We start from the raw sequence: 24,617 nt of genomic DNA, 5'->3' as shown, positions 1-24,617 counted from the left end.
CTTTCAAAGGTTGATTCCACTGCTGAGGAGGACCGCTGCACATCTCTCAGAGCGTGGATACGTCCCAGGGACTGATAAAGTGCAGGAAACGCTTTGAATGTCTTTTTATGGCGTCTGTGTTTGCCTTGTTAAATTAGTACTTACAAGAAACAAAGAAAACAGGGGTATTTATCTATGGATGTGTAAAAGTGAAAGTGCTACTTGGCGCTAAAGGAGGAAAATGTGCTCATGAAATGTTTTTCTACAGGCAACCTCCAGGGCTGTTTTCCCATCTGTTTGAAGCACAAACTGTCTCAATCCAAATTGGTGATTTCTAAATACAATTTTAGCTGCATTGTAGAGGGTAACATATGGCAAATCAATTAGACAACTAATTCTTAAAACAAAAACATGGCAAGTGCATTTGCTAATCAACGGCAGTGTTGGGGGCTTGTATTATGTCGGCCACTGGAGTTTTGACAACAATTAATCCTCATTTCAGGCAAGGAGAGCCATATTGACACATATTCCTAATTTGAATATTCAATTATAGTGCAGTTCCTCATCAAATTATGGTAAAACTGGGAACACGGCCTGGTAGATTTACGCAATTACGACGCAGATCAAGAGTCTTGTGTTCCCAGGAAATCTGGGAAGTTAAAATGATATTAGAGCAGCAAAGCAAACCACGGCTCTGAAGGTTTATTGACAACATAAGTGGAAGTTCAACAGATTTTTTTTTTGTGTGTGTTCTTTTTGTTGGATAGGAAATCCTTGTCTTTGTTTTAAAAAAAGAGAGAGTGGGAAAGACAGTGGGGACAGACGTGCAGTAGTCAGGGAAGAGGTAAAGATGAGAATGAGAGTAATATCGCTGAAGAGCCCGAGCTGCGATACAGAGCGCTGGAAGCTCTTGTTTTGACACACATCTAGCCTTCCCCGTGACAACATCTCCACACCTTCCTCTATGTGCCGCCAGTGCTGCTTTGTGGGAGCTGCTTTCCTCACCCATCATTATCCTCCTTTAAGCTCGGTGTCAGGTATTGAAAAGGAGGATCTTTCTCTCTGAATATGGCGTTGAAATCACTGAGCAGTCGGCGCCCATCAGATCTCGGCTGATCACTCGATCATTCCTGGCAGCGCCGCGCTGCGTCTTTGCTTGATCTCTGCTACTTTTGGCAACTTTTCTGAACACAACAAAGTAATGGGGAAGATTGAGCAGGGAGTGATTGTTCTTCAGCGACACACTGACAGTCATGGTGTCTTTCCCTTTCTCAGGAGTCGTGTGCTACGGGAAGTCTTGGTTAACCAGAGAGCAATGAAAGCTGCTACAATGCTCCTGCAGAGTGTCACAGGTAGAATCCGCAATGTATCTATATGCACGCCAATTCTGACACTGATGACTCTCTAGGCTGCACGTGTTCCTGTAAAAAAGCTAACTATGCTATGCAATGAGGGAAAAAAAGGACACTTGGCGATGACATTTTTATCGCTGCACAGTTTGATTTAAAAAGTGCCAGTGTGTACAATGGCCTATTATTCTAAGAGAAATGTCAAAAACCTTGATTCTGAGTGAAAGCGAAAGAAATTGCAATATTAGGACAAGGCTAATTTATGCTAGCAGTCAGTGTAGAGGTCAGATATCAGCCTCAGCAATGACAGTTTTATCAGGAGAAAAATGGCAGCGTTGGCCTGGAGAAGGAAGGAGGGGGATACTTTACTGGACACATTAAAAGGCTGACCGGATGGCGCATGTTTTCCACATTATGAAGTCAGGGAGCGGCTGATACGGTCCGTCTTGACAGAGAACAAGCCAACGTGGTTGACATCAAGCTGCAGCTATGAATCAAAACAGAACGCTGCGGCTGGTTGAAGCTCTTTAGACAAAGCTGATAAAGAGACATTAAACACACACGGTTGAAATGCATTTGCACGGCAGGCTGCGTAAGAGGTCTGCACCCTAACAGTTTTAGTGGCTCAATATGGTGTGACAGCCTGAGCCAATAAGAAATAACTATCTTACATTCAGTGTTTATCCTTGATCCTGCTTCAACTAAAAGTGAGGAAATAATACTCCCTTACTTAAACCTTTTAACAGAGTTTCTGCAGGGCACACCAAGAATACTAAAAGACTTACTGAGATTTTCTTACACCTCCATAAAGTTTGGAATCTTACACCTGCTTCAAAATCTGGCCTGCTAAAGCATGGAAGTTTGATGGAAGACCAGTGGGGTCAACATTACTCAGAATTCTGTATTGTTAAATAACTGTTTTTCAGCCCTTTCAAGCTGAATGTGGCCATAACTCCTCTATGATTTTAATAAATAGTGCTTGGAACAGGAAAAATTACAGAAAATGGATGGATAGATTTAACAATGGTTTATTTTATTAGAGCTGTTAATAAATCAGCAAATCAAAAGAAAGTGAACTGTCCACTGTGTGGTATTTAGCAAAACAGGCTGGATTTAGCTGCTCAAACTGGAGTATTTACTGTTTCTGTTGATAATTAATACAAAGCATTGAGTTTTTGATTTGTGGAAGTTGCACTGAAAGCAATTTGAAGGCATCACCTTCAGCTATGGGAGGTTTTTGTGGACATTTGTCATACATTTTGGACTTCTAATACACTTAAAAATTACTCAGAGAATCCACAGATGAACGGCAAAACGGAAGAAATTTTGTAGAAATCATAACTCTTTGTTTTTGCTAGAATCATGGTTCGCCGGGCGCTGGATTAGCTGAGCGGTTAAATTGTGTGCTCAGTGGAAAAGCTACAGTTTTTAGCCCTTTTCATACTGCTAGTTAAAGGCGCGATATTTAAGCCCCTGTAATGTCTCAGCTTCAGAAGTGACGGAGGCGGTACAGGGGCGAGATAGCAGCACTGTGAATTGTTGGAGCCAGCCGGGTGGAACAGCTGGTGTGTGTGCATATGTACCTACGGGCTATTGCAAGGCTGTACCCCAACACTGGGAAACCACTACTTGCAACACTGGATCAATATCAATGATTAGATGCTTTAACTTATTTTAATCACACATATTTAATTGTTGTTGTTGAGCATTAGTCTCTATTTTAAAATCCATTTTTTGTTTTTTAATATGTGATGCGTTATTTTATTTCTGCTTCTTTCTTGTTTTCAATCGCTGTAAAGCACTTTGGGTTGCATTTGATTTGTATGAATGTTGCTATATGAATAGAGCTTGATTGATTGATTGATTGATTGATTGATTGATGATTGATTGATTGATTGATTGATTGATTGATTGATTGATTGATTGATTGATTGATTGATTGATTGATTGATTGATTGATTGATTGAATATTAAAGTACTAGGATGTGATGATAGCGGAGCAGCGTTGCAGCACTGCTGTTGATTTGCTATAAGACAAGGGCCAGGGAAGCAGCGGTCACAGGTTGGATTACAACCCTCGGTCCCTTGCAGCATGTCACTCCCCACTCTCTCTATCCACTGTCCTGTCCTCCCAATAAAGGCATTAAAAAGCCAAAACTAATCTTAGAGATGAGCCTCATGGCGACTGTAGGTAGAAGTACTTAGAGTGCTTGTTATACGTCTCATGGTGTGGTGTAAAACTATAAGAAAAAAAGGATTGAGCAGCCTATTAGCTCGTCTGAAGGCTGCAACAATCCAACTTTAAGTTCTTAAGTTTGCACTCTTCAAACTGCAATCACACACACACAAACATTTTATAAGTAACATTACAGCTTAAGGCAGGGAGAAGTCGATATATCTGTCTTTGGTGAATAAAATTGAAGACTTCTTCCATAATACCTACAGGGGGTCTGTTTTTGAGGAAACTGAATTCAGAGTTTGAAAACTTTTTAAGACCTGCAGATGCCCTGTTTTTAGCTGACAAAACAATACACAAACAATTCAAACACAGCACCTCAGCCTTGATGTGGTAACTGTGTGCGTCCCATAATGATGCAACACCCTGCAGTTACTGTGTACTGCAGCTCCACGCTGCTGAGGAGAAAAAAAAAACCTAACTGATTTGCAGTTTAGGTTTGTACACAACTCTAACAAGCTCTCGCTGCCTGAGGCAACTCAACGTTTGAGAGGGATCACTGCAGCTTTCAAAATTATAAGGGTCATTAAAAATTTACACATTATTGACTGTATTTAAAACATCTTTTCCACTGACTGTAAAGAGCACTTAAATTTAAGAGGTGCTATTCTCCAAAGGCCATAAAGTTGTTATAGATAGCCCGAAGGAGGCATGGAGGAGAGGGTTTTCTCTCCTGAATATGAATAAAGTATAGTGAGGTGATACTACACACTCGGTTAGACTGGAGTACTGTGCTTAAGCAATCAGTGAGTTGTTTATATATCACTGTGTCAAACCATCTAATCTGTGACTTTAAATAAATACTTATGAGTGTATGTATGGCTGTCTGCAGCGCGTGTAACTACACAAAAAGGATGCCAGATAAATAGTCAAAGACCTGCCGCTGTCTAAATTGCCCACAGTGTCGTCCTTATGTGTCAGAGCATTATGGATGGAAATACTCTGAAAAGAAGCCTCTCTGACTGTGGAATGAATTTTAATGTTAATACAAAAACAGCAGCCTGTGATCTCAGCAGGCATCAAGAGGGGGTGTGAGTCGCTCCGAGGTGCAATTTATTCCAACCTCTGAGCCTCTCCGACTTGAAAGTGGGCTTCAAAAGAACCGAGGATTACCGGTAAGAGTTTGGAAGGCGTACACATGAGCCCGAGCGCCCACCATCGCTTCAAACCATCAAACATTATTGACCATCGACTGGCAATAATACGGACAATTCACAAAACCCGACCTGGTTTGAACTGCAGTTTGGAATTCAGGCCTTGTCCGTGGTATTGTTCTCGCCCCGCTGAGTGGCCATGAGAACAGAAGCTCTGTTTTGAATCTGCCTGCTGGCTCCATTGCTCTGGCCTGTTGCGGCTTTTAAGTGGCTTTTACTCAGCCCAGCACTGGATGGCAGAGCATAGCACTTCAAGCTGGCAAACACATCAGCACCCAGTGCCAAAGCTCCCCTCTCCACACCTAAGGAGTCTCAGTTGTTTATTTACAATTTGCTGTGGAAATCCCTCAGTTCTTCAGCACGATAAATAATTGAGCTGTTTGATCTGGACACAGTACAAAGGGCTGCTCCGTTCACGCTGAGGCCTGGGGCGGAGGAAGCCCAGGCAGAGGAGGGGGACGTACACACTCTGCAGGATGGCGGAGATCTTGGAGCTCTCCTCCCTTCCTCCGCAGCTGTCGTTCGCTCTCCGGGCTACATCTCCTCCTCTTTGTCTGCAGAGTACAACGCTCCTGTCAGCACACAGTCAGAGCAGAGACCTGCCTGCTTCTGCCTCCTGGGACACACCGCAAATAGCAGGAGTTTAGCCCTCATTGAACTCATGTTCTTGTTCAGGAGATCCTGTCTAGTTAGCCTGTCTCTCCAGTTCAACCTCGCTGCCTCGATGTCCGGCCACAACCTTTACGGCAGAGTGCCCGGGAATGATCAATGGCTGGTGTCTTCATTGGTACATATAGTAAAGAAGCGTACAAAAAACCCAAGAGTATGCAGGGTATAAAGCAAAAATGGACAGGAACGAGAGGAAAGTCAAACTTCAAGAAGTACTTCTAATTATTGTGGAGTGACATGAGACTGTAAAGGAAAGATTTACTCCACGGTGACATCCCCTTTAATATCCTACAGCACGCTGTTTCAACATTCAATAACCAGGCTGTATCTTAATACAAGATACGAGTAATTCAATTCTTCCTCATCAAAATAAGTATGTCAGATACCTACAATGACATTCATACTCACACGTCTGTCATGTCTAATAATTATAAAGACACTTGGCCTCAGTCACAAACATCCTCTTAAGATTTAAAGTTATTCTCAAGAAAAGTTCTAAGAGAAGTCTCAGGCAGATTCCTGAAGCTGTTCTCAAACTGCAGAATGGTTCTCACCTGTGTTCTTAATCGATGAATGCCACATCTTCCTACGTTTGAGGCTCATGCTCGATGTTCCCAATTAGCACAGGTATACGCCCCTTTACTGCCCATATAAGGGCATGAGACAGCAGTGTTATGTGCACACACATAAATTACGCAGGATTAAACTACTTTAGTAGCTATGAAACAGAGGTAGTGCTGCTGGAAGTCAAACACCAACAGGCCGATTTGTTTTTTGGTTGACATAAAAACAGATGCAAGAGGTGATATAATTAATTCAAAAAAGGCTGGCATCAGTAAATGCAGCGCTGTGGTCAGAGAAGGATGCCCACTAGATAAAGTGAAATAAAAATAAGTCTGGTCCAAAATCCAAGGGGACAAGAGCCTAAGACAGGAGAGAGATGCTGACCATAATCAACATTATTTTATAATTTATACAGTTTGATACTACATTTGTTCTAAAAGCTGTTGCTCTGAACACGTGACAGATTGGTCATTAAATACCTGAATGTAAAGTCGGATTATTATTATTTTTTATTTTTTTAATTGTAGACCATATTATTGTTTTTTGTAATTGTGTTCATATTAGTTTAATATTCATTATTTCATGCATGTAGGTCTACATACCTGGCTAATAAAGCTGATTTTGATTACCATAGTTTTAACAGGTCAGTGTTTAGTTTATATTCATAATCTAAAATGTTCCTATTTAGACCAAACCTTTTATGACTGAAATAAAAGCTGAAAATAGTTAAAACATGTATCAATAAATGTTTTTCATAATATCAAAGTGCTAAATGAAACAAAACACAATATCCAATATTTTTGCCTTGGCATATCCAATCTCAAATGTGGTTAACAGCGCTCTTAGATTTTGTTCACAGCTTACAAATCCCAGTTAGGGAAAACTTCAGTGAATGTCAGAATCTTCTTAAAAAGCAGAGTTAGAGGTTGGGTTTTTTTTGAGAGAAGAAGACAGGGACAAGCTCGGGTAATAACCTCTGAGACTTGACTCAGTCAGCAAAGACTTGAATTAAGACTCGATTTGGATTCTCTTTGGTGACTTGAACACTGACTCGAGACTCGACTGGTACTTAAGCCATACTGACTCAACTACAGCACTGAATGTATGGCAAATGTGTCATCAGTTGTCTGAGGGAGAATGACGCTGTGGTTATCTAGAATGCTTTTTTAACTTGAAATAATTGAAGTACACAATCTGTACTGTAAATAAGTCCAGCTATTCAATGTCTCAACAGATAGTTATTCTTTAAAGTGAATTCAAGATAACTTAAACTGAATTTTAAAAAGAAGGAGTAAAGCTTCAGATATCTAATAAAAAACAAGCACCTTTAATTACATTACTTGCCAGTAAGGTGTGATTTGGAAAAATTCCATAATGGATCCTTAATAATAATAATAATAATAATAATAATAATAATAATAATAATAATAATAATAATAATAATAATAATAATAATCCCTGATTGGAGTGGGTTTGGATTAAAATGTTAAAAAGGCTTACCATAACAGTCTTAAGCATTTAAGCTCTCCCGGTCTTAATGTTTTGGGGTCAGAAGAGTCCATATTTGAACAACAGGTTGCATCGTCACATCTTTTACCATGTGGCAGCAGCTTATCAATTAAAGGTGACCAGACCCCTAAGAAATACCAGATTTGTAATTACAAAGTTATCATCCTAATGGTTGAAGAGGACATTAGTGACTAAGGTCAAAAACTCAGTGGGTCAAAGGTTTGTTGAGGTTGCAAATAAGGTGAGAAGTAGGTTCACTTTCTCCTCTGACTAATGGAATCAGACTTCTTATGCAATTGGTTGAGACGCCCCCTGCTGGCTGTATAAATGTAGTTCTAAAGCACTTTCAAATTGGTCTTACTTTCAGAACTTTTAGAACTAGAGTCATACATTTCCTATATACAGACTATAAGCATGTTGTTACCTTATTGTGCCGGGTGGAGCATCACTGTTCGCTCTGCTGGACGTTTGCTGGGTTGATTGTTGTTGGGAAGCCACTCCTACTCCATACCAGAGCCCCATGTTGTTTATATCTCTGGAATAAAACACACAGAGTGTTGAAATTTAACATTTAGTAATCCTTTGTGCAATTAAATGTCTTCTATCCTAATAGAGTAGACTGGCAGAAGATAAAAAAGCATCATGAATTAATTTATTCCAGGTGCCAAAGAGCTCACCCCATGCAGGTGTAGTTAACAAGGTGGTTTTTGGACTTCGCAGTGATCTTGATGTCATTTACAGCCTTCTCTGCAGCAGCACGAGGACTCATTTTCACACACATCCTCCTCTTCCTCATGGCAGTCTCCTCTGATGATTCAGGTTACACATGAGGGTGTCAGGCAGGAATTCTCTGTCGTCTCTCCAATTCTGTCATCCCTGAGTTTGGAGCTAAAAAAATCTATAGAAGCTCCAGGATAAATATATATTCACAGAGCCCTCTTTGCCTTTGCTATTTAGTCATTACTGGACTCAGGATAAGAGATGAGCTAATATCAGTCTCTGCTTGTGCTCAAAGGGAAATAACTGGACAGCAGAAAGCCACAAAATCAACATGCGTTATTATCATTTTTATCATTTTAGTAGGTAAAATGACAGAAGCAAGTGCATCCTCCATCAGCTTTAGTGCACAGCGGGGATTTAAACTGCATATTCTAGATAGGAGCTCATACATAATGTCACATGTATACATTAAACATGGACTCACATAAAGTAATAAAACATTAAATTACACCATAGCCAAACAAAACATAATCTGTTTTCTTTATTCGGGAAAAAAGGAAAAAGCCTTGCCATGCCTTCTTATATTGCATCTGTGCCCCGCTCATTTATTTCCCCTGCAACACTAGAAAGTGCAGTGTAAATGCAATGATAATAAAAATAATAAACAAGCTGTCCTCACTCCCCACACCAAAATATTATTACATTTCCAAGGCATGGATAGTGAGGTGGAAATACATAGCACTCAAAAAGCACTAAAGCATGTGGGAATGCATTTCATTAATATTAGATAACCCCCATCCACTCGTCCTCTCCCCAAATAAATACATAAATAAATAAGCCGCTCATAAAGGAAAGCACAGCTCCAGCTGAGATAAACAATGACTCATGATTCTCTCCTCTTGTACCTCCGGGGCAAAATGTTTATTTTATTCCCAGACTCTGCCATAAATTAAGCTAACCTGCACCCATAAAACATTCACTATCTCAGGCAAAGCTGCCCCCGAGGACCTCCTGCATAAGCTGGTCGGAGAGGGGGGGAAAAAAACAGAGGAGAGAAGTCAGTATTAACTGTTTACTTACTTGTGTCCATTGTTTCCTCCACAGGTGTGAAGCCCTCTGGCAACACGTCCTTAATGTCAATCAGCTTCATGTCCACAACAACCTCAGGCCCCTTAAAGATAAAGCAAAGGCAGGGCGCCTAAAGTCATGTATGCAAATGTGACTCTTAAAAAGGACAGAGTGCAGGAAAAAGAAAAGGTTAGTCATTTTTTTGGAGGGCTCGGGAAAGAAAATGTGGAGATAATAAGAGTCAATGATTTACTAAAAGCTCGGGGAGTCTCTAAAGAGAAGGGTTGACAAAATAGCTGAAGTAATTACTCTCTAATAGCTTTTTTTTTTACAATGAGAGGACGCATCTGTGAACTTGTAATCATTCTCAACCTTTTGGTGAGAAGCTGTGGGATGATGGGAGACAGAGGAGGCAGTCTAATCAACAGAATGGGACTGGTTAAAAACAATCAGGGACTGTGTAGTTGACATTTTCAAGCATGACTCTTCCCTGCCTCCCATTACATTTTCATTTTTTGCCATAATAAATTGCAATAATACATAGCGGCGGTAGAGAGTGGGGCGAGCCAGGCGTGACTCGATGCGTCCGAAGAGCCTGAATTTCACTGCTACTGTTGCCCGACAGTCATTACCATTAGATACATTTTTTATTCATAGTTTTTATACCGACTTAAGGAGGAATATGGATGAATGTTATTACTATGCATGGAACCTTTTTTAGTGTTTTCCCCTTTTTTGCTGGAGAGATTTCTTCCATCAGTGCCTGACAAAAGGGGCTTTCTACCTCCAACCTAGAGTATGATAAATCACAAACTATTTACTTCCCCCCACGTAATTCAGGGGCTAATTTTACAGAATCTGTTTTTGTCATAGACAATTACAGTGGGAGCTCCATTGACTGGCAGACAAAATAGCCTTTGTTGATGGCTCTGTCATGTTTTATTTGTGTCAAAGTCTTTAGAACAATGTGGACACACATTTTAAGATGATATACAGGAACTAGGGGAAGGCTATTTGTATGCGATATACTGAACTGAAGACTAGATTGAGCTTAGGTGCAGAGCAGACACTGCAGGTTGTAAGAGGATATACTGCAAAATACACATAAACATAAATAAAAGCAACTACTTTAGGTATTCAAATTGAGCTGATGCAAAATATTAACAAGAAATGCAGCTTTTGTTTACAACACTGTCTGCATTATGTGCCTGCAGCTGGCACATGGAAACAAATGAAGAGACAGCCACCAGTAAGCTGTGAGCTGAGGTTAGACAGGTTGATAATGCTGGAGATGTAAGCAAGTGTATTTATGGCCACATAGCTGCTGACAGCCATGCAGCTGGAGGCTGGAGGCAGGAGATGAGTTCAAAAATGACCCAACAGCATTGTGGGAAACACTTATTAGAGCCACAGAAGAGTCAATGCTGCACAAATTAGGAGCTTATCAGCTCTGCATATGCAGCAGTGTAACTATACTTGTTCTGATGGAGAGATTCATTACGTAAAGCTAAGTATTTTCATATTCACATTTATATGTGCATCAGCTTTCAGGAATCACTGGTTGGTTACAGCTTTCTCTACAGGGACGCTGTTGATTGAATAAATTGGAATAGTTAAAATACAGCTCATTGTTGTTTCATGAATAAACATAAATAATATCCTCGGGAGGACGTGCTACATGAAAAATATCTCGCGAGGTATTATTCATCTGGAATATGCATGCAAATTCATTATATGTAAAAGTTCAAAACTGAACTGCCAACACCGGCCTGTTTTAAGAGGGACTTTCACTGATCAAAGTGCAAAGTTCACAAAGATATTCTGGCAGCAGAAAAGTGAGTTAATAACAACTGAAAAGCAACAAAAGGTGCTGCAGATGAGGTGCTGGAGAAGAATGCATAGGGAGAGGCAGAAGTTTACGTTCGCACTTACAGTTTTTCTGGTGAAACAGAGGTAGCGGGTGACCTTGGATTTGAATAAGCCGTCCTTCCACAGGTCGGCGTCAGAGCCATCTGTTGTTTGTGCAACCTACGTGTGGAAAAAAAGAGAGGAAAAAAACAAGGGAGGAAAAAAACATGCAGGAGGTGGGATAAAGTTAATGTATGTATGCCATGAGCGTGTTGCTTTTGCCTCTTCCCTTGCATACTAGCCTTAATTAACGCTTGCCAACACTAGCGCTCCATCTCATTAGTGCTCGGCGTGGGTAAAGGAGTCTTAGCCTCCAAAAAGGTGGCTAAAAATATCATCCCTCGGGACCCGGCTGATTAAAGATGCCCTGACAAGGATCTGCTCTAATAAGGAAACCAAACTTGAGTGTGTTTCTGTGGGAAAGCAGGGATTACATTTGGGGAAATTATGGAAGTATCTTTTTTAAAAAACAAACATAGCATCCCATGAGCAAGGCAATCACATGCACCTTAAATCCTTTACTGCTCCACTCTTCCATGTGTGGATCTTTCTATTATTTTGTGCATCAACTTCTCTAAGAATAAATTACTGAAGATTTAAACCTTTCTCATGTGTATGCATAAATAATTCTAAAGCCAAAACCTAAGCAGCTCGTCCTTGTACAATGGGCTCATTCTCAGTTGTAAATGATCAGTGGAGTCTGTAAAAATAATGAAGTGCACCATATTGACAGCATGTAGGCACCACAAGTCATGCTCAAGGTCCAACACTACATTGCTATGTAAATGTAGGTGTGCAGGGCAGAATGATAAAGCAAAACACACCCTGAAGTCTGCATCCCAGAGACTCCTCCATCGTTCCAGCAAATACACTCGGCTGAAGCGTCATGTTCCATTGGCTATCATGTGAGAATCACCTAAATAACTGCCAGAGTTATTTTCTAAAGGGATCCTTTACAAAGAAGAGTCAATCTAATGAGGTTCATTCAAATGAAGAAGTCATAGATCTCTGCACCCACCCACACACATTACCCCCTTGACAATAATGATGAATGACCTCGGTGACTGGGTGGGGGGAGACATGGCATGGGGAGATTCATGAAAAACCACCACTGACTAGATGGGATGAGAGCAGAGAGTAGACTGGGGAACAGAGATAGATAGCAGGATGAGAGAGAGAGAAAGAGCAGGAGATGAGGGGAGAGAGGGATTGTGGGGCGTCTCCAGCAGCAGTTCCATGAAAGGTCCCAGAAGGAGCCTATACATCACCAGCCTCCCTCTTCCTTACAAGACAACCCGTCTTGGCCACTTTTTCCAGGTCAGTAGCCAGCGCATCCTGTCAGCGTAAACAAAGGGCTCGCTTTGTGAAACCCAAAGTCAAGTTGAGGAGTAACGAGGGCACGGTCCTCCTCCGAGGCACCTCAGGCATCATCCTGCCACAGACGCCGGTAGCAAGGCTGCGACGCACCCTGAATGCGAAACGCAGACTGCTGAGCCACAGCAGGAGAGGCATGTGTAAAGTTGCGATGGCTCTTCTCTCATACTTTCAAGTCTGCCTCTGAACGGCTCTGTCATTACGCCGACTTCAATGAGAAGAATGCCACATGTCTGATAAGAGACGTCAGGCTCTGATATTGAAATATGCTTGTATCATTTGATTCAAAATGCAATGACAGATTCAACTGCCACTTCCTAAAATCTGGAGCTTACAGTGATCTGAAGGCCCACCTATGAAACAAGTCTTTAGAGGGTGCTGGATTTTTACTGCGAAGGATCTCCGGAGACAGACGCCACCAGCAAGTTCTCTATGAAGCAACGAGAGGCACAGCTGTGAATAAAACGATCTGAAAGCACACAATCAGAAATCTCAGGGGAGTGAAACCAGGTGGAGAAGACATGAGAGAGGTACAGAGAACAAACCAGTCCCTTCAATGACGAAAAAAGAGACTGAAAATAGAAAAAAGGTTCAGATTATTTCTCTTTAACTGAAATGGCTGCTGACTACAAAGGGCTTCATCAACCACTATGACGGAAAAATGTCTTTGACTTTCAGTTAAAGTTTGACATTGTATTCTTATTGGCTAACATTACTCACAAGTCTGTGTGTAACACTAGTGTTAGTGTAAGAGCTTAAGTTTCTTTAGCTTGGCTTAGCTGAGCTGAAGACAAGACCCAGGAAAAAGCAGCCAGCCTGGCTCTCCTCCAAGTAAAAAATCTACACCAAACAACTAACATTCAGTCATTTGTATACATGTATGCAAAATAAAAGGTGAGTCAGAGCACCTGGAGTGAATCAGGTTGAGACACTAGCTGTTTTCGAAATGGCCTGCGATTGCAGTATGCAGTAAGTACTGCATACTGCATACTGCATACTGCATACTGCATACTGCATACTGCATACTGCATACTGCGTTTGAATTTAGTATGTAATATGACTGTTCTGTTGGATCTGGTCTGCAGGATGCTGAGCTTGATTTCCGGTTTCTGAAAGCAGAAGTGAACAACGGCCAAGCTGATAGCAAAACCGCTTCTTTGGCATCACTTATCACTTAAAAAGTTGAGAAGTGGTTTAAATGGAATTCAATCATTTTCATAGCATCTAAACACAGAGTGCCCCCCTTCGAAAAATAATAAAAAAAGAAGAAGAAGAAGAAGAAGAACGTTAGTGTTTTGCATTGTGGGAAACAGTACATGGTCCGATGCATACTGAGGAGTTTTCCCGAATCAGCACGACATACGGGAAGTTTTGGCATACTGCAGATTTTGCTCTTGTTCACATACTACTTACTACATACTGAATTTTGGCCAAATCAGTATGTACTATTAATATAGTAGGCGGTTCTGAAAACAGCCACTGTGTCCTATGATGCAGTGCACTTGCTGTAGTAGGGTAGTCAATTCACACTCAAACACAGTAGGTGGCGCTACTGCATCTGCATCCTCACCTGTCATGAAATGACAAATTTAATGACAAATTTCAGACTTTCGGTTCTAAATTGTGATTGCTTTTTGTATGAATTAACAAACAAGAGGCCTCATAATATATGTCCGTGTATGGGTGCTATTTCGCATATATTAGATAGAAAGCTAGCTAGTCCCAGACTTAGCCAGTGGATATAGGCTTGTGTCTATATTAACTTCTCACTCTGCTGCAAAGTGAATAAGCTTATTCAGATGTCAAACTATAGCTTTAGCTTATAGTTTTAAATAGCTAAAAAGGTCAGGCAGCTATAGGGACTGTAAGGTATCCTCCTTCATACGTGAGTAAGAAGCTTCTTCAACTAAAGTAATGGGTTTATGAGCAAAAGATTTCAGACTCTCAGGTGAATCTGAAATACACGCCTTTCCACTCTGCAGCCCGTGCACAGAGGCAGCGTGTGCGTGAGTCTACTCTTGGCGTTTGATGTTGGGTGGCTGCTGGTGCTTCAGCAAAGCTCCTGATCCCAGCGGAGCGGTGTTTGATCTGGGCCTGTGCTCTCTAGTGTTGGAACAACCTGCTCAAGTTCAGAGATGTGAGCGCCTTGAATCAGAGAGCAAAAGAGTTAATCAGGCTTTTGATCTGCGGTATAAAAAAGTATGGTAAGTATGGTAAGCAGTCAGTATTAAGGAGGAATTCTTAAAGAAGTCTGGTATGAAAGGAGAAAAAAATCAATACATCGTAATATCCTGAGACTTCCCCTTCTCAGAGCTGCATTAGTGCTCTGGTATTTTTGTTTGTCTGCACATGAAAGATCTGATCGGGATGTTCAAAAGACGTTCTTGAAGATGGAACAAATGCATTTGAAATCGTGTTCTGAGTCTAAGGGCCTCAAATGTTTTCTCGAGGCTAACTTGTACTTGATTTTATTTTTTGTAGACTTGATTCTGATATTTCATTGCTTTGAGGATTTTATATTATTTTTTTTCTACCGAGGAAAACAAACTCAGACTGAAACACTGACTGAAATTCTTTACCATGTTTACTGACTTTGTATAGTATATAACCAAGTTAACATGTGTTAAGTAACACAAACAGGAAGTGCAGCTAACGTTGATAGTTATATATCATTACTCTTTGAGGTTATTAGGCTTCTTTATACATCTATGCACGATCAATATCTGCACCAAAATTCCTGACAATCTGTCCAATGGTTTATCTTATTAAGACATTTTAAAAATAACCTCATGGTAGCACCAAAAGAGAGCTTATGGAAACAATTACGTACAAATTTAGTGCATAATCATATTTCAGTCTGGGCTGAGCAGACACCTCTGGTTTCGACTAGAGGCTTGTTCCAAAAGCCCAGAATCCCCCCTTAAAACCTATATCAAAATGTGAACATTCATGGTTTAAAATGCTGGTTCAAAAAACAGTTTTGGTATGTATAGCTCATTTCATGGGTTAGGGTTGTGGGGTGGGGGTTGTTATAACACATTTATTAAGATGTTATACATGTTGAAAGTTAGCAATAAATCTGCATAATTAGTGGCTCGGCTGAATTGACGAACAGGTGGGTGTATTGTAACTGTTAGCAGCCAGGAGGCTGAAAGCTCACCTCAGGTCCACCTCCATACCTCTTTTTAGGTTAATTGAAAGTTAGGTTGAGACAGCATTTCCAATAAGGCTCCCGCCGTCATTGGGCTTCAAAATATCTTTCCAGAAACCAAAGAGTGATGTCACAGAGACTGCGTCAATGTTTCTATACAGTCTGTGGTCAGGGATAAGGCAATGGACTGGTTTTCAACAGTAAAACTGACATCCTTGAAGCTCACTGCTAGCTTGGGTGTAAAAAAGACAACACAAATTTAGTAGTAAACTACACTGTTTATAACTGTGTTTACTGTATATAGCATAAAAGTATTTCTTGTAATGTTTCTGAGAAAATTTGGATTTATTTACACTTGTTTAAACTAAGTCCTACTTGTTTATGTTGCGGTACCATTTCGGAAATCAGAATTCGTATTCTAAATCGTGATCCCAAAATTGTGTCTGTAGGAACAGTTTCAAGATGTACATTAATACAGCTTAAATTGTCTTAAGTCTGAAGTATTTTTTAATCTAAATAATTGTTGTACTTATTCCAGGTTTCCAAAAATGGGATAGAACAACTTACAGAGTATCTAGAGCTGAGGCAAAATGGTGACGTTACCTTTTAGCCCTACAGGAAACACGCAGTAGTTGCATATCATCTGAAATGTATTGGCACAGAGGAGCAACAGAGGAGGAAGTCTAAAGGGGTTTCTCCCTCTTTGTCACCACCATGTGCTAGACACACAGCTTTCCTGCCAGTGGCTCCATTCTGATGCCAACCCACCATCATCTGCCAGAGATTAGAACAAGCTGGGTGTGCAGGGTGGAGCAGGAAGAGATAAAAAAAAACTCAGGCAACGAGGGGGGTTGGGGGTGTCGGGTGAGAGCGAGAAGAAGAAGTCTGAAAAGGAAGAGAGATGGAGGAAGAGAGATCTGCCCTTGAGCTTGCTTCGTGCTTTGTCTAACTCACACACACTCTTTTCTTTTTAACTCCCTCCAAGCCTTACAACACAAAGAGAGGTTCACATAAATCAACTGATTCCTGCACTACATCCTCACACGTTCACTCTATCCGTGAAGTTGTTGTGACTTAAAAGTAAGAAATACATGGGGGTAAACTTAAAAGACTCTGGTGGGCATCAAGCAAACATCATTAAACCATCGCCTCTGGTCTGTCTGTAATTCTGGTGGCAACCAATAACAATGTCAGGAAGGGAATCTTCCTAATCATCAAAGTAAACTTTATGAATAAGTCATCTAACAGCTTCAACCAAAAAACATCCTGGAAGACTGCCAACATCCTGCCTGTAAATTATGCTACACCGTGAGTTACAACAATTACAAATACCACCAACAGCAGAGGACCAGAGCAAAAAAGTAACCAAAACAGCATCCTATTTCAGATCAGACATTCGCTTTGTGATGTTTTGACTCCGTAATAGTACTCACATTAAATACAAGGATAAATAAATAAGTAAATATATAAATATCTAACACGGGTGTCAGAATTTGTTTTGACTTGTAATTTCAGGGTCACCATTTGATACCAGTTTTGCTTTCTGGTTCAAACTTTTTAAAGTACAATCAGTGATCATTGTGAATAAATGTAATTGCCTCCTTATTTTGCAGTCAGCTCTTTGTGTCGTGAACAAAAACATCCATGTACATGTACAAAGCTGCATTTTAAAGGCAGAATGCACAGCTGCATTAAAAAAAGAAGACTAATGATAAATTAAATGTTTTGTGTTAGGTTAATGCACACTGGACTTGAGTAGTGTCTGTCCATGATGCACACGTCTCTTAATTTTACACTTAGAAATGTTTGCATTCCCAACTGTTCCACTCCTCCATTACCTCCATATCTTTTTATTGTATTGTTCTTTTATATTTTTATTTATAACCTGATTCTGATCTGTGTACAAAGCTTAGTGGGAACTAGGGATGTTTCAAAGCGACTAATTTACTTAATTCCCTTAACATACGTTTTAAGTCTGACTGACTGACTGACTTGTCCAAAGGTATAAAAACACTCAGATAACAGTCAGAAATTAGCACAATTTATGTAACACAGCTTAACACAGGAACACAGACTCTGTGGGTCAACAATGTCAACTTGGTTTGCTGAGAGAGCCTACAGTTAGCAGGGGTAGCACCATCGGCCTTCAGTCCTTTTTGCAGGTTAACATCCACATGCCTGTGCTGGTTAAACACTAGATCACCTTTATCTACTTTCAGGATCAAAAAACTCTCACACAGGATGCAGATTTAGCCTAATGAACAAGTCACGTGGGCATATAGCTGACAGCCTGCCGCCCCTCTCCGACATGTCATCCCCACACTCTCTCTCTCTCTCACGTTATCCTGCTCTATAAGTGTCCACTGTCCACTCCTCTCTACATAAAGGTGTAAAAGACCCAAAATATAACTTAAGAAAATACTCCCAAACAGCGCCAGGCAATGAGGTGCCATCTGTCATCTGTGCTTGGTTATATCCAGGCCTTGCCTTGCCATTTAGTGGTGGGGTGACTGCACTACAGCCCAAACCCAACATATGACCACCATTTCAGGTATACAGTAATACAAATGTGAATAGTTTGTTTAACCAATCAGTAATTCAGCTGCCGTCTTTCAAGGGAGACAACATTAAATCATTTAGTCGACTAAACAGGAACATCCCTTGTAGGCACTTTTTCCATAGCGCAATAAGGGCCCAAAACTGAAATCATTTTTCATGTAAAAGTAATCATTATAAAGTTTTTGTCTCACGGTGAAGTAATTATGTTGGCACACCTGTGACTTCAGGAAAGCAGGATGATTTTAGCACGTCTATTAAACTTGTTGCCGTCACCAACTTTAATTGCGACCATGCTGTCTCCACAAATGAAGCTGCAGGCTACCCAATACTACATTATGTTGTCTAAAACATGTGTTTGTCTTCTTCAGACACATGCAACATTTCTGTTAGAGAATCTGTGATAATGCTTTTGATGTTGGTTGGTGGATACTGAATACTCATTGGTATCAATGTTTTATACATCTACCTTAATGCAAACATATGAAATGAAATATGAAATATGTTTATGAAAATATATTCCCTTACAGTTTGAAATGAATACTCACAACATAGTAGTCATCAGGAGCCTTATTAGGAGAACAGATTACTCCAACTGCAGTGATGGGCTCTGTGAAGTACTGGTCGGTCACCTCAGACATGTTGAAGCTGAGAAAGAGAACAGAATAGCCCCATCACTCTGAGTTTCAACAGAGAAAATATATTATGAGAAAGATCCACATTTTGTTTGCCTCTGAAAATAAACCATTAGTACAAAATTAAGTTCAATATAAAACCTTTAAATACACTGCATCCGCACACAAGAGGGATTATTTTCAATCTGAAAACCTAAAATAAATGCCCCAAAATACACATAATGAAACAAAATAAAGATTACTCCCTTCAGGGTCACTGGATGGAGAATGGACAAGGCTTTTCTTGTCTAAATTGGCCACATTATTGACTTCTTCCTAAGGTTTATTAGGATCAAGAAGAAAAATTGGCCACCTAATCCAAGCTCAAATGACAAGTGAGACCAACCACCAAACAGCATTTGGAGACCACAAAATGACTTCACCAAATCACAAATTAGGGGGGAGTGATCACATATTTTCAAGGAAGTCCCAATCAATTGCTATCTATTCCTGTCTAAGGGAATTTTTCCCTAATGGGTATGCAAGCCTTTTACAGTCTAAGTGGCTTTGCAATGGTTCCCTTACGCAATTTGATTAGATTACTTTTAAAGCATTCTTGTACCAACTGACAAAGTTGCAGCATTCAATCTTGATGTTTAGGAAATCTATTGCAATTAAGCTGATCAAATTAGGGGATTTGCTCCAGAAACAGCTGTCTCCTTAACAAATGTTAGCTAGCTGTACTTATTCAAATGAAACAGGATAGCAAATGACCTAATAGAATGAAGGATCTATTTGTAACATGAATTTGTTAAAAATGAGCGTTGTTTACCAGCAAAACATCAGGGCTTACAGACAGACAGACAGACAGACAGACAGACAGACAGACAGACAGGCAGGCAGGCAGACAGGCAGGCAGGCAGGGAGACAGGCAGACAGGCAGGCAGGCAGGCAGGCAGGCAGGCAGGCAGGCAGTCAGACAGACAGACAGACAGACAGACAGTCAGGCAGGCAGACAGGCAGGCAGCTAGACAGACAGACAGACAGACAGACAGACAGACAGACGGACAGTCAGACAGACAGACAGACAGACAGACAGACAGACAGTCAGGCAGGCAGACAGACAGACAGACAGACAGTTAGATCCATCTAAATTGAGTCACAGCTCTTATATGAAGATGTGTTGCTTGACACACAAACTTAAAAACTATACCCTTATTTACAAAATAAACTGTAGATGACTATGGCATTTTTTTCTAATATGAACAGGGCATACAAATATGAATAGGCCATTCATAGAAGTTTTCTGATATTCTGATGATAACTTGATTTTCATCATATTACGTCACAAAGATACTATTGATACCGTTTTTTGTTTTTTTTCAAAAACCATGAGCACTTTAATGTAACAGATAGCAGCGTACCATTAATGGAACACACTATAAAAAATAGAAAGGGTACCTAAATGCAAATACCACTAACAGCAAATTAAATACAATGTTGATTTCTGTGAACACATTCATTGTTCCTCAAATCCAAAATATTGAAATTATTTGACCTTGTTGATTTTAAAACTGATCAAATTGTGTATAAGGCAAGGAAAAATCTGCTGCCAGGAAATATTCAAAGATTGTTCTTTGAAAGAAAGGAGGGGTTATAACTTAAGAGGGAATTTAAGATTAAAGACGGTGAGTGTTCGGACCACAAGGAAAAGCTTTTGTATTTCAATCTGTGGTGTAAAACTGTGGAACAGACTCAACATGGTGCTACAGCAATGCCATAACATAATTAAGTTCAAGAAGAAGTACAAATAAATGATCTTCATGAGGTACAAGGAGGAAGAAGAGTGTTGAGAATATGAGGGGTTTGCTTTTGATTGTAGGTGTAAGTATGAAGATAGGTTATGAAGATTTGTATTGTGGGAATGCACAAGTATAATGCCAGAAAATAGTGAATAAAGGGGTAGGATAAAATAAGTTTTAACTTCTTCCTACTCCTTTTGACACATGTAAAGTAAAATGTTTCAGTTCTTGCTAATGGAACTGATTGATTTTGGGTTTTTGTATAACTACTTATTTTTTTCTTGTATGGTTCTATTTTTTCTATTTTACTTTTACATGTTCTAAATAAAGAAATCAAATCAAATCAAATCAAATTAAATGGGCTATCAAACAGGACCCACTATGGTCTTGTGGATTTGTTGAACAGGGGTTATAAACCTTTAGAACGACTAACTTAAATGCACGTTGCCTCTTGCTAACCTCCAGGCACGTTTTGTTGACATTAGCTTGAATGGTGACTACCCTATAATTACTAGTCTGCCATTATTACTATCAATAAATCATGCCAATAATGCTTTGTAACAAAAAAAAAACAACATGTCTTTATTATGATACGATAGCAAGATGACGTTCCGATATCACAGAGGTAGATTTATATTATTCATACAGTCTATGAGGTAGACTCACACCAGGTGTAACGAACATAAATGTTACCTTACTTTGACCTGCCGACTAGCAGCGTTATACATTGATTAAAGTGCTACATAAATTATCTGCACAGTCAGAGAGCGAAACTTAAATCCTCCACAGCTGTCATTTCTTTTAGTTTACCTGGTTAAAAGTGTGGGTCTCCGGAGTGATATTATCTTTCCAACTTTGGACTTTACCCCGATGGCGTGCAACGACCTGCCGGTGATAATTACTTCCGGGTACATCCGGGATCAGTATACCTGTGGCTAATGAATAACCAAATCCAAATATTTACAAAACAACGATCTCCCTCTTGTATTCAATTTGCTGATATGTTTTTTTTTCTGTAATACGTATTAAAAAGACAACCACACAAATATCATGGTCATTCAGAATTCTGTTCGATTATTTTATTGCAACCTCCCACTTCACCCTATCACAAGTTATCTTTATTGGAGCAATGCAACATCTGTTAGGGCTACATTTAGGGCTGCACCAGAAAGTGTTAATTATTTCTATCATAAATTATTAAAATCAGGATGCTGTGGATAAGTGCAATACAGTATAATTCAATTCTCCAAAATTAATGCATTATAAAAACACGCTTATAGACAGCACCAACATAGAGCAAGCTTATATGCAGGGGCAGATCTACAGGGCAAGTGCCACCCTAAAACACAGCCTTGCCACCCCTGTTTCCACCCCAGTTGGAAGGATTTAATTCAAAGAAAAGTTACGCCTCATCGGACACTTATGTGAATTACTGACTGCAGTGAATAAGTGATGCGAAGTTGGGCTCTTTTCAGAGGCTCTTTCGACTCCCTAACGGCTCTTAATTAAGGATCTTTTGTAACTGTATATATTTGACCTTAACTTTGCAAAAATTAATGGTTTGTGTGGTGAAAACCCTTTTACGTACACTGTTTTTATGAGAAGCCTTATAATTGCCTAGTTTGTGCATTTATTCTGTTACAAAACCATTCTTACTTTTGTTTTGTATTTTAATCAAACTTTTTTAATTGCACAAATTAACAAAAAACTGCAAAGATATCCACAGAACAGAACCAGAACAGAACTCAAGCAAACAGAACCAGAACCAAGTCAAGCAAACAGAATCAGAACCAAACTCAAGCAAGCAGAACCAAAACCAAACTCAAGCAAGCAGAACCAGAACCAACTCAAGCAACCAGAACCAGAACCAACTCAAGCAAACAGAACCAGAACCAGAATCAAACTCAAGCAAACAGAACCAACTTAAGCAAACAGAACCAGAACCAAACTCAAGCAAGCAGAACCAGAACCGGAGTCAAACAAACAGAACCAAAACCAAACTCAAACAAACAGAACCAGAACCAGAACCAAATCAATAAAACAGAACCAGAACCAAACTCAAGCAAACAGAACCAGAACCAAACTCAAGCAAACAGAACCAAAACCAAACTAAAGCAAACCAAACCAGAACCAACTCAATCAAACACAACCAGAACCAAACTCAAGCAAGCAGAACCAGAACCAACTCAAGCAAGCAGAACCAGAACCAACTCAAGCAAACAGAACCAGAACCAACTCAAGCAAACAGAACCAAACTCAAGCAAACTGAACCAGAACCAAACTCAAATACACAGAACCAGAACCAACACAAGCAAACAGAACCAAAACCAAACTCAAGCAAACCGAACCCGAACCAAACTCAAGCAAACAGAACCAGAACCAACTCAATCAAACAGAACCAGAACCAAACTCAAGCACACAGAACCAGAACCCATATAAAATATAGATGTTTTGGCATTTCTTAAAACTGATAACTAGATTTTGATAACTAGAGTTTTAGGGAGGGGGGGTTGTCCTGTTGAGGGGTTGGAGCGCCCCCTTATCAAAGCAGGAATACACCCTCATTTTATATGTGGACAAATCAACTCAAAAGACATCCAGAAAACAGAACAACCATTGTAAAAAAAAATAGATATCAAGCTTTGACCAAAGTATACGTTTTTAAATTAATTCAGCACATAGACGTCTGCCATGTTGCCACCACTCAAAATGTAATGCCCCCCTCTTGCCACCCCATGAATATTTTTCTAGATCTGCCCCTGCTTATATGGATGTGAGAAGTGCCACTCTTTGTTGTCAGTGTGATTTGAGCATGTGCTAGACAAGACAAAGGGCGATGGCCAGCACTGCCACATTGACTTGTGGGTGTATTTCTTTGCAATAACTTGAGATCCAATTTGGCTTTGGTAACTGAATTAAGGCTGTGCTTCACCAGATGACTATCATTACATGGATGTATCTAAGGGTCAAGACTTCTGCCGGTTGGTTGTCTCTCTAATCATCACATGTCATTACTATAATCAAATAAAAGCAAGATAAAGAGCAATGTACTAGCTCCACGGTAACACTAGGATGTACATCTTTCTCAGTAACCCCAAAGCCTCTTTGTAGACTGTTCAAGACACTACAGGGTGACAGATGCTTTCCTATTCCCAAGTTTATTATATCCTCACACCACATCACACCAATGAAATGAGTAATTTCACTGTGAAACCAAATTTATTCAAATCAAAGACTTGTTGCTCTCTTTTGTGACATGGTGCCATATGCCAGCATGGTGTCTTCATAGGAGCCACACACTGTGAAATGTGTTTATAGGCTTACATGGCTGCACATGGTGAAATCTGTTTTTGCTCCTTTTTTAATTTTCATAATACTTATCATAATTAGATTGTCCAGGAGAAAAATACCACATTGTAGGACCGGTTACTGTCACCACCTCTACCTTTTGAACTGAAGTAGTAAAATTTTGCCTGTGTTTGGTAAAAAGTGTCATGGTTAGTTTCTCTTTTAAAAAAATAAAAAAATATTTTAACCACATGGCACTACCTGCACCCAACTTTTGAATTTATACTGCTAACAGATACTGCATGTCACTGCATTTATATCTTGCAAAGCAGTTCTTCCTTATAAAGTTAGATTAGCAATTTGATCAAATGTTGAATAACCTAATTCTTAATTTCCCCTGAGTTTTTTTTTTTGGATGAAGAATATCGAAAACGTAAAAGGGATAATGTGATACCCATACTGCGAACTGGCGTTTTTTTTTTTTCCAACTGCGGACTGGTAGAACTACAAGTTTTACGTTTACATGTTTTCTTCTCATGCCAAACTGTGAAAACCTTCTGGACTGATATCCATGAATGGTTAAAAGTAAAAATTCAATCTATTCCAATTTCCTTTTCAATAAATGACATAACTTTTGGTTTGATATTAAAAAATAAAAGTGATGAAGTCTGCTGTA

The 24,617-nt window shown here is 39.8% G+C and overlaps 1 protein-coding gene across 4 annotated transcripts in view; it reads right to left on the bottom strand.

The window, feature by feature from the left end:
- The window catches only part of mvb12bb (multivesicular body subunit 12Bb), a 43,279-nt gene extending 21,709 nt beyond the window's left edge, over nt 1–21,570 (bottom strand). For 2 of the 4 annotated variants that reach the window (XM_034691084.1, XM_034691085.1), the window contains exons 1-6: nt 21,464–21,570; nt 18,786–18,885; nt 11,181–11,276; nt 9,261–9,351; nt 8,138–8,267; nt 7,885–7,995 (exon numbers count right to left, since the gene is read on the bottom strand). In XM_034691084.1, coding sequence (XP_034546975.1) covers nt 7,885–7,995; nt 8,138–8,267; nt 9,261–9,351; nt 11,181–11,276; nt 18,786–18,885; nt 21,464–21,567 — 632 coding nt within the window. In that variant the 5' untranslated portion in view covers nt 21,568–21,570. Of the gene's footprint in view, nt 1–5,182; nt 5,273–7,884; nt 7,996–8,137; nt 8,268–9,260; nt 9,352–11,180; nt 11,277–18,785; nt 18,886–19,683; nt 19,700–21,463 lie in introns of all 4 variants that reach the window. The other 2 variants (XM_034691086.1, XM_034691083.1) reach the window with 2 other exon arrangements.
- Nucleotides 21,571–24,617: the final 3,047 nt, after the last annotated feature.

Source organism: Notolabrus celidotus, chromosome 9, assembly GCF_009762535.1.
Source record: "Notolabrus celidotus isolate fNotCel1 chromosome 9, fNotCel1.pri, whole genome shotgun sequence".
Taxonomy (NCBI): domain Eukaryota; kingdom Metazoa; phylum Chordata; class Actinopteri; order Labriformes; family Labridae; genus Notolabrus; species Notolabrus celidotus.
Note: the sequence above shows the minus strand (reverse complement) of the source record. Positions and strands in the feature narration are given on the sequence as shown.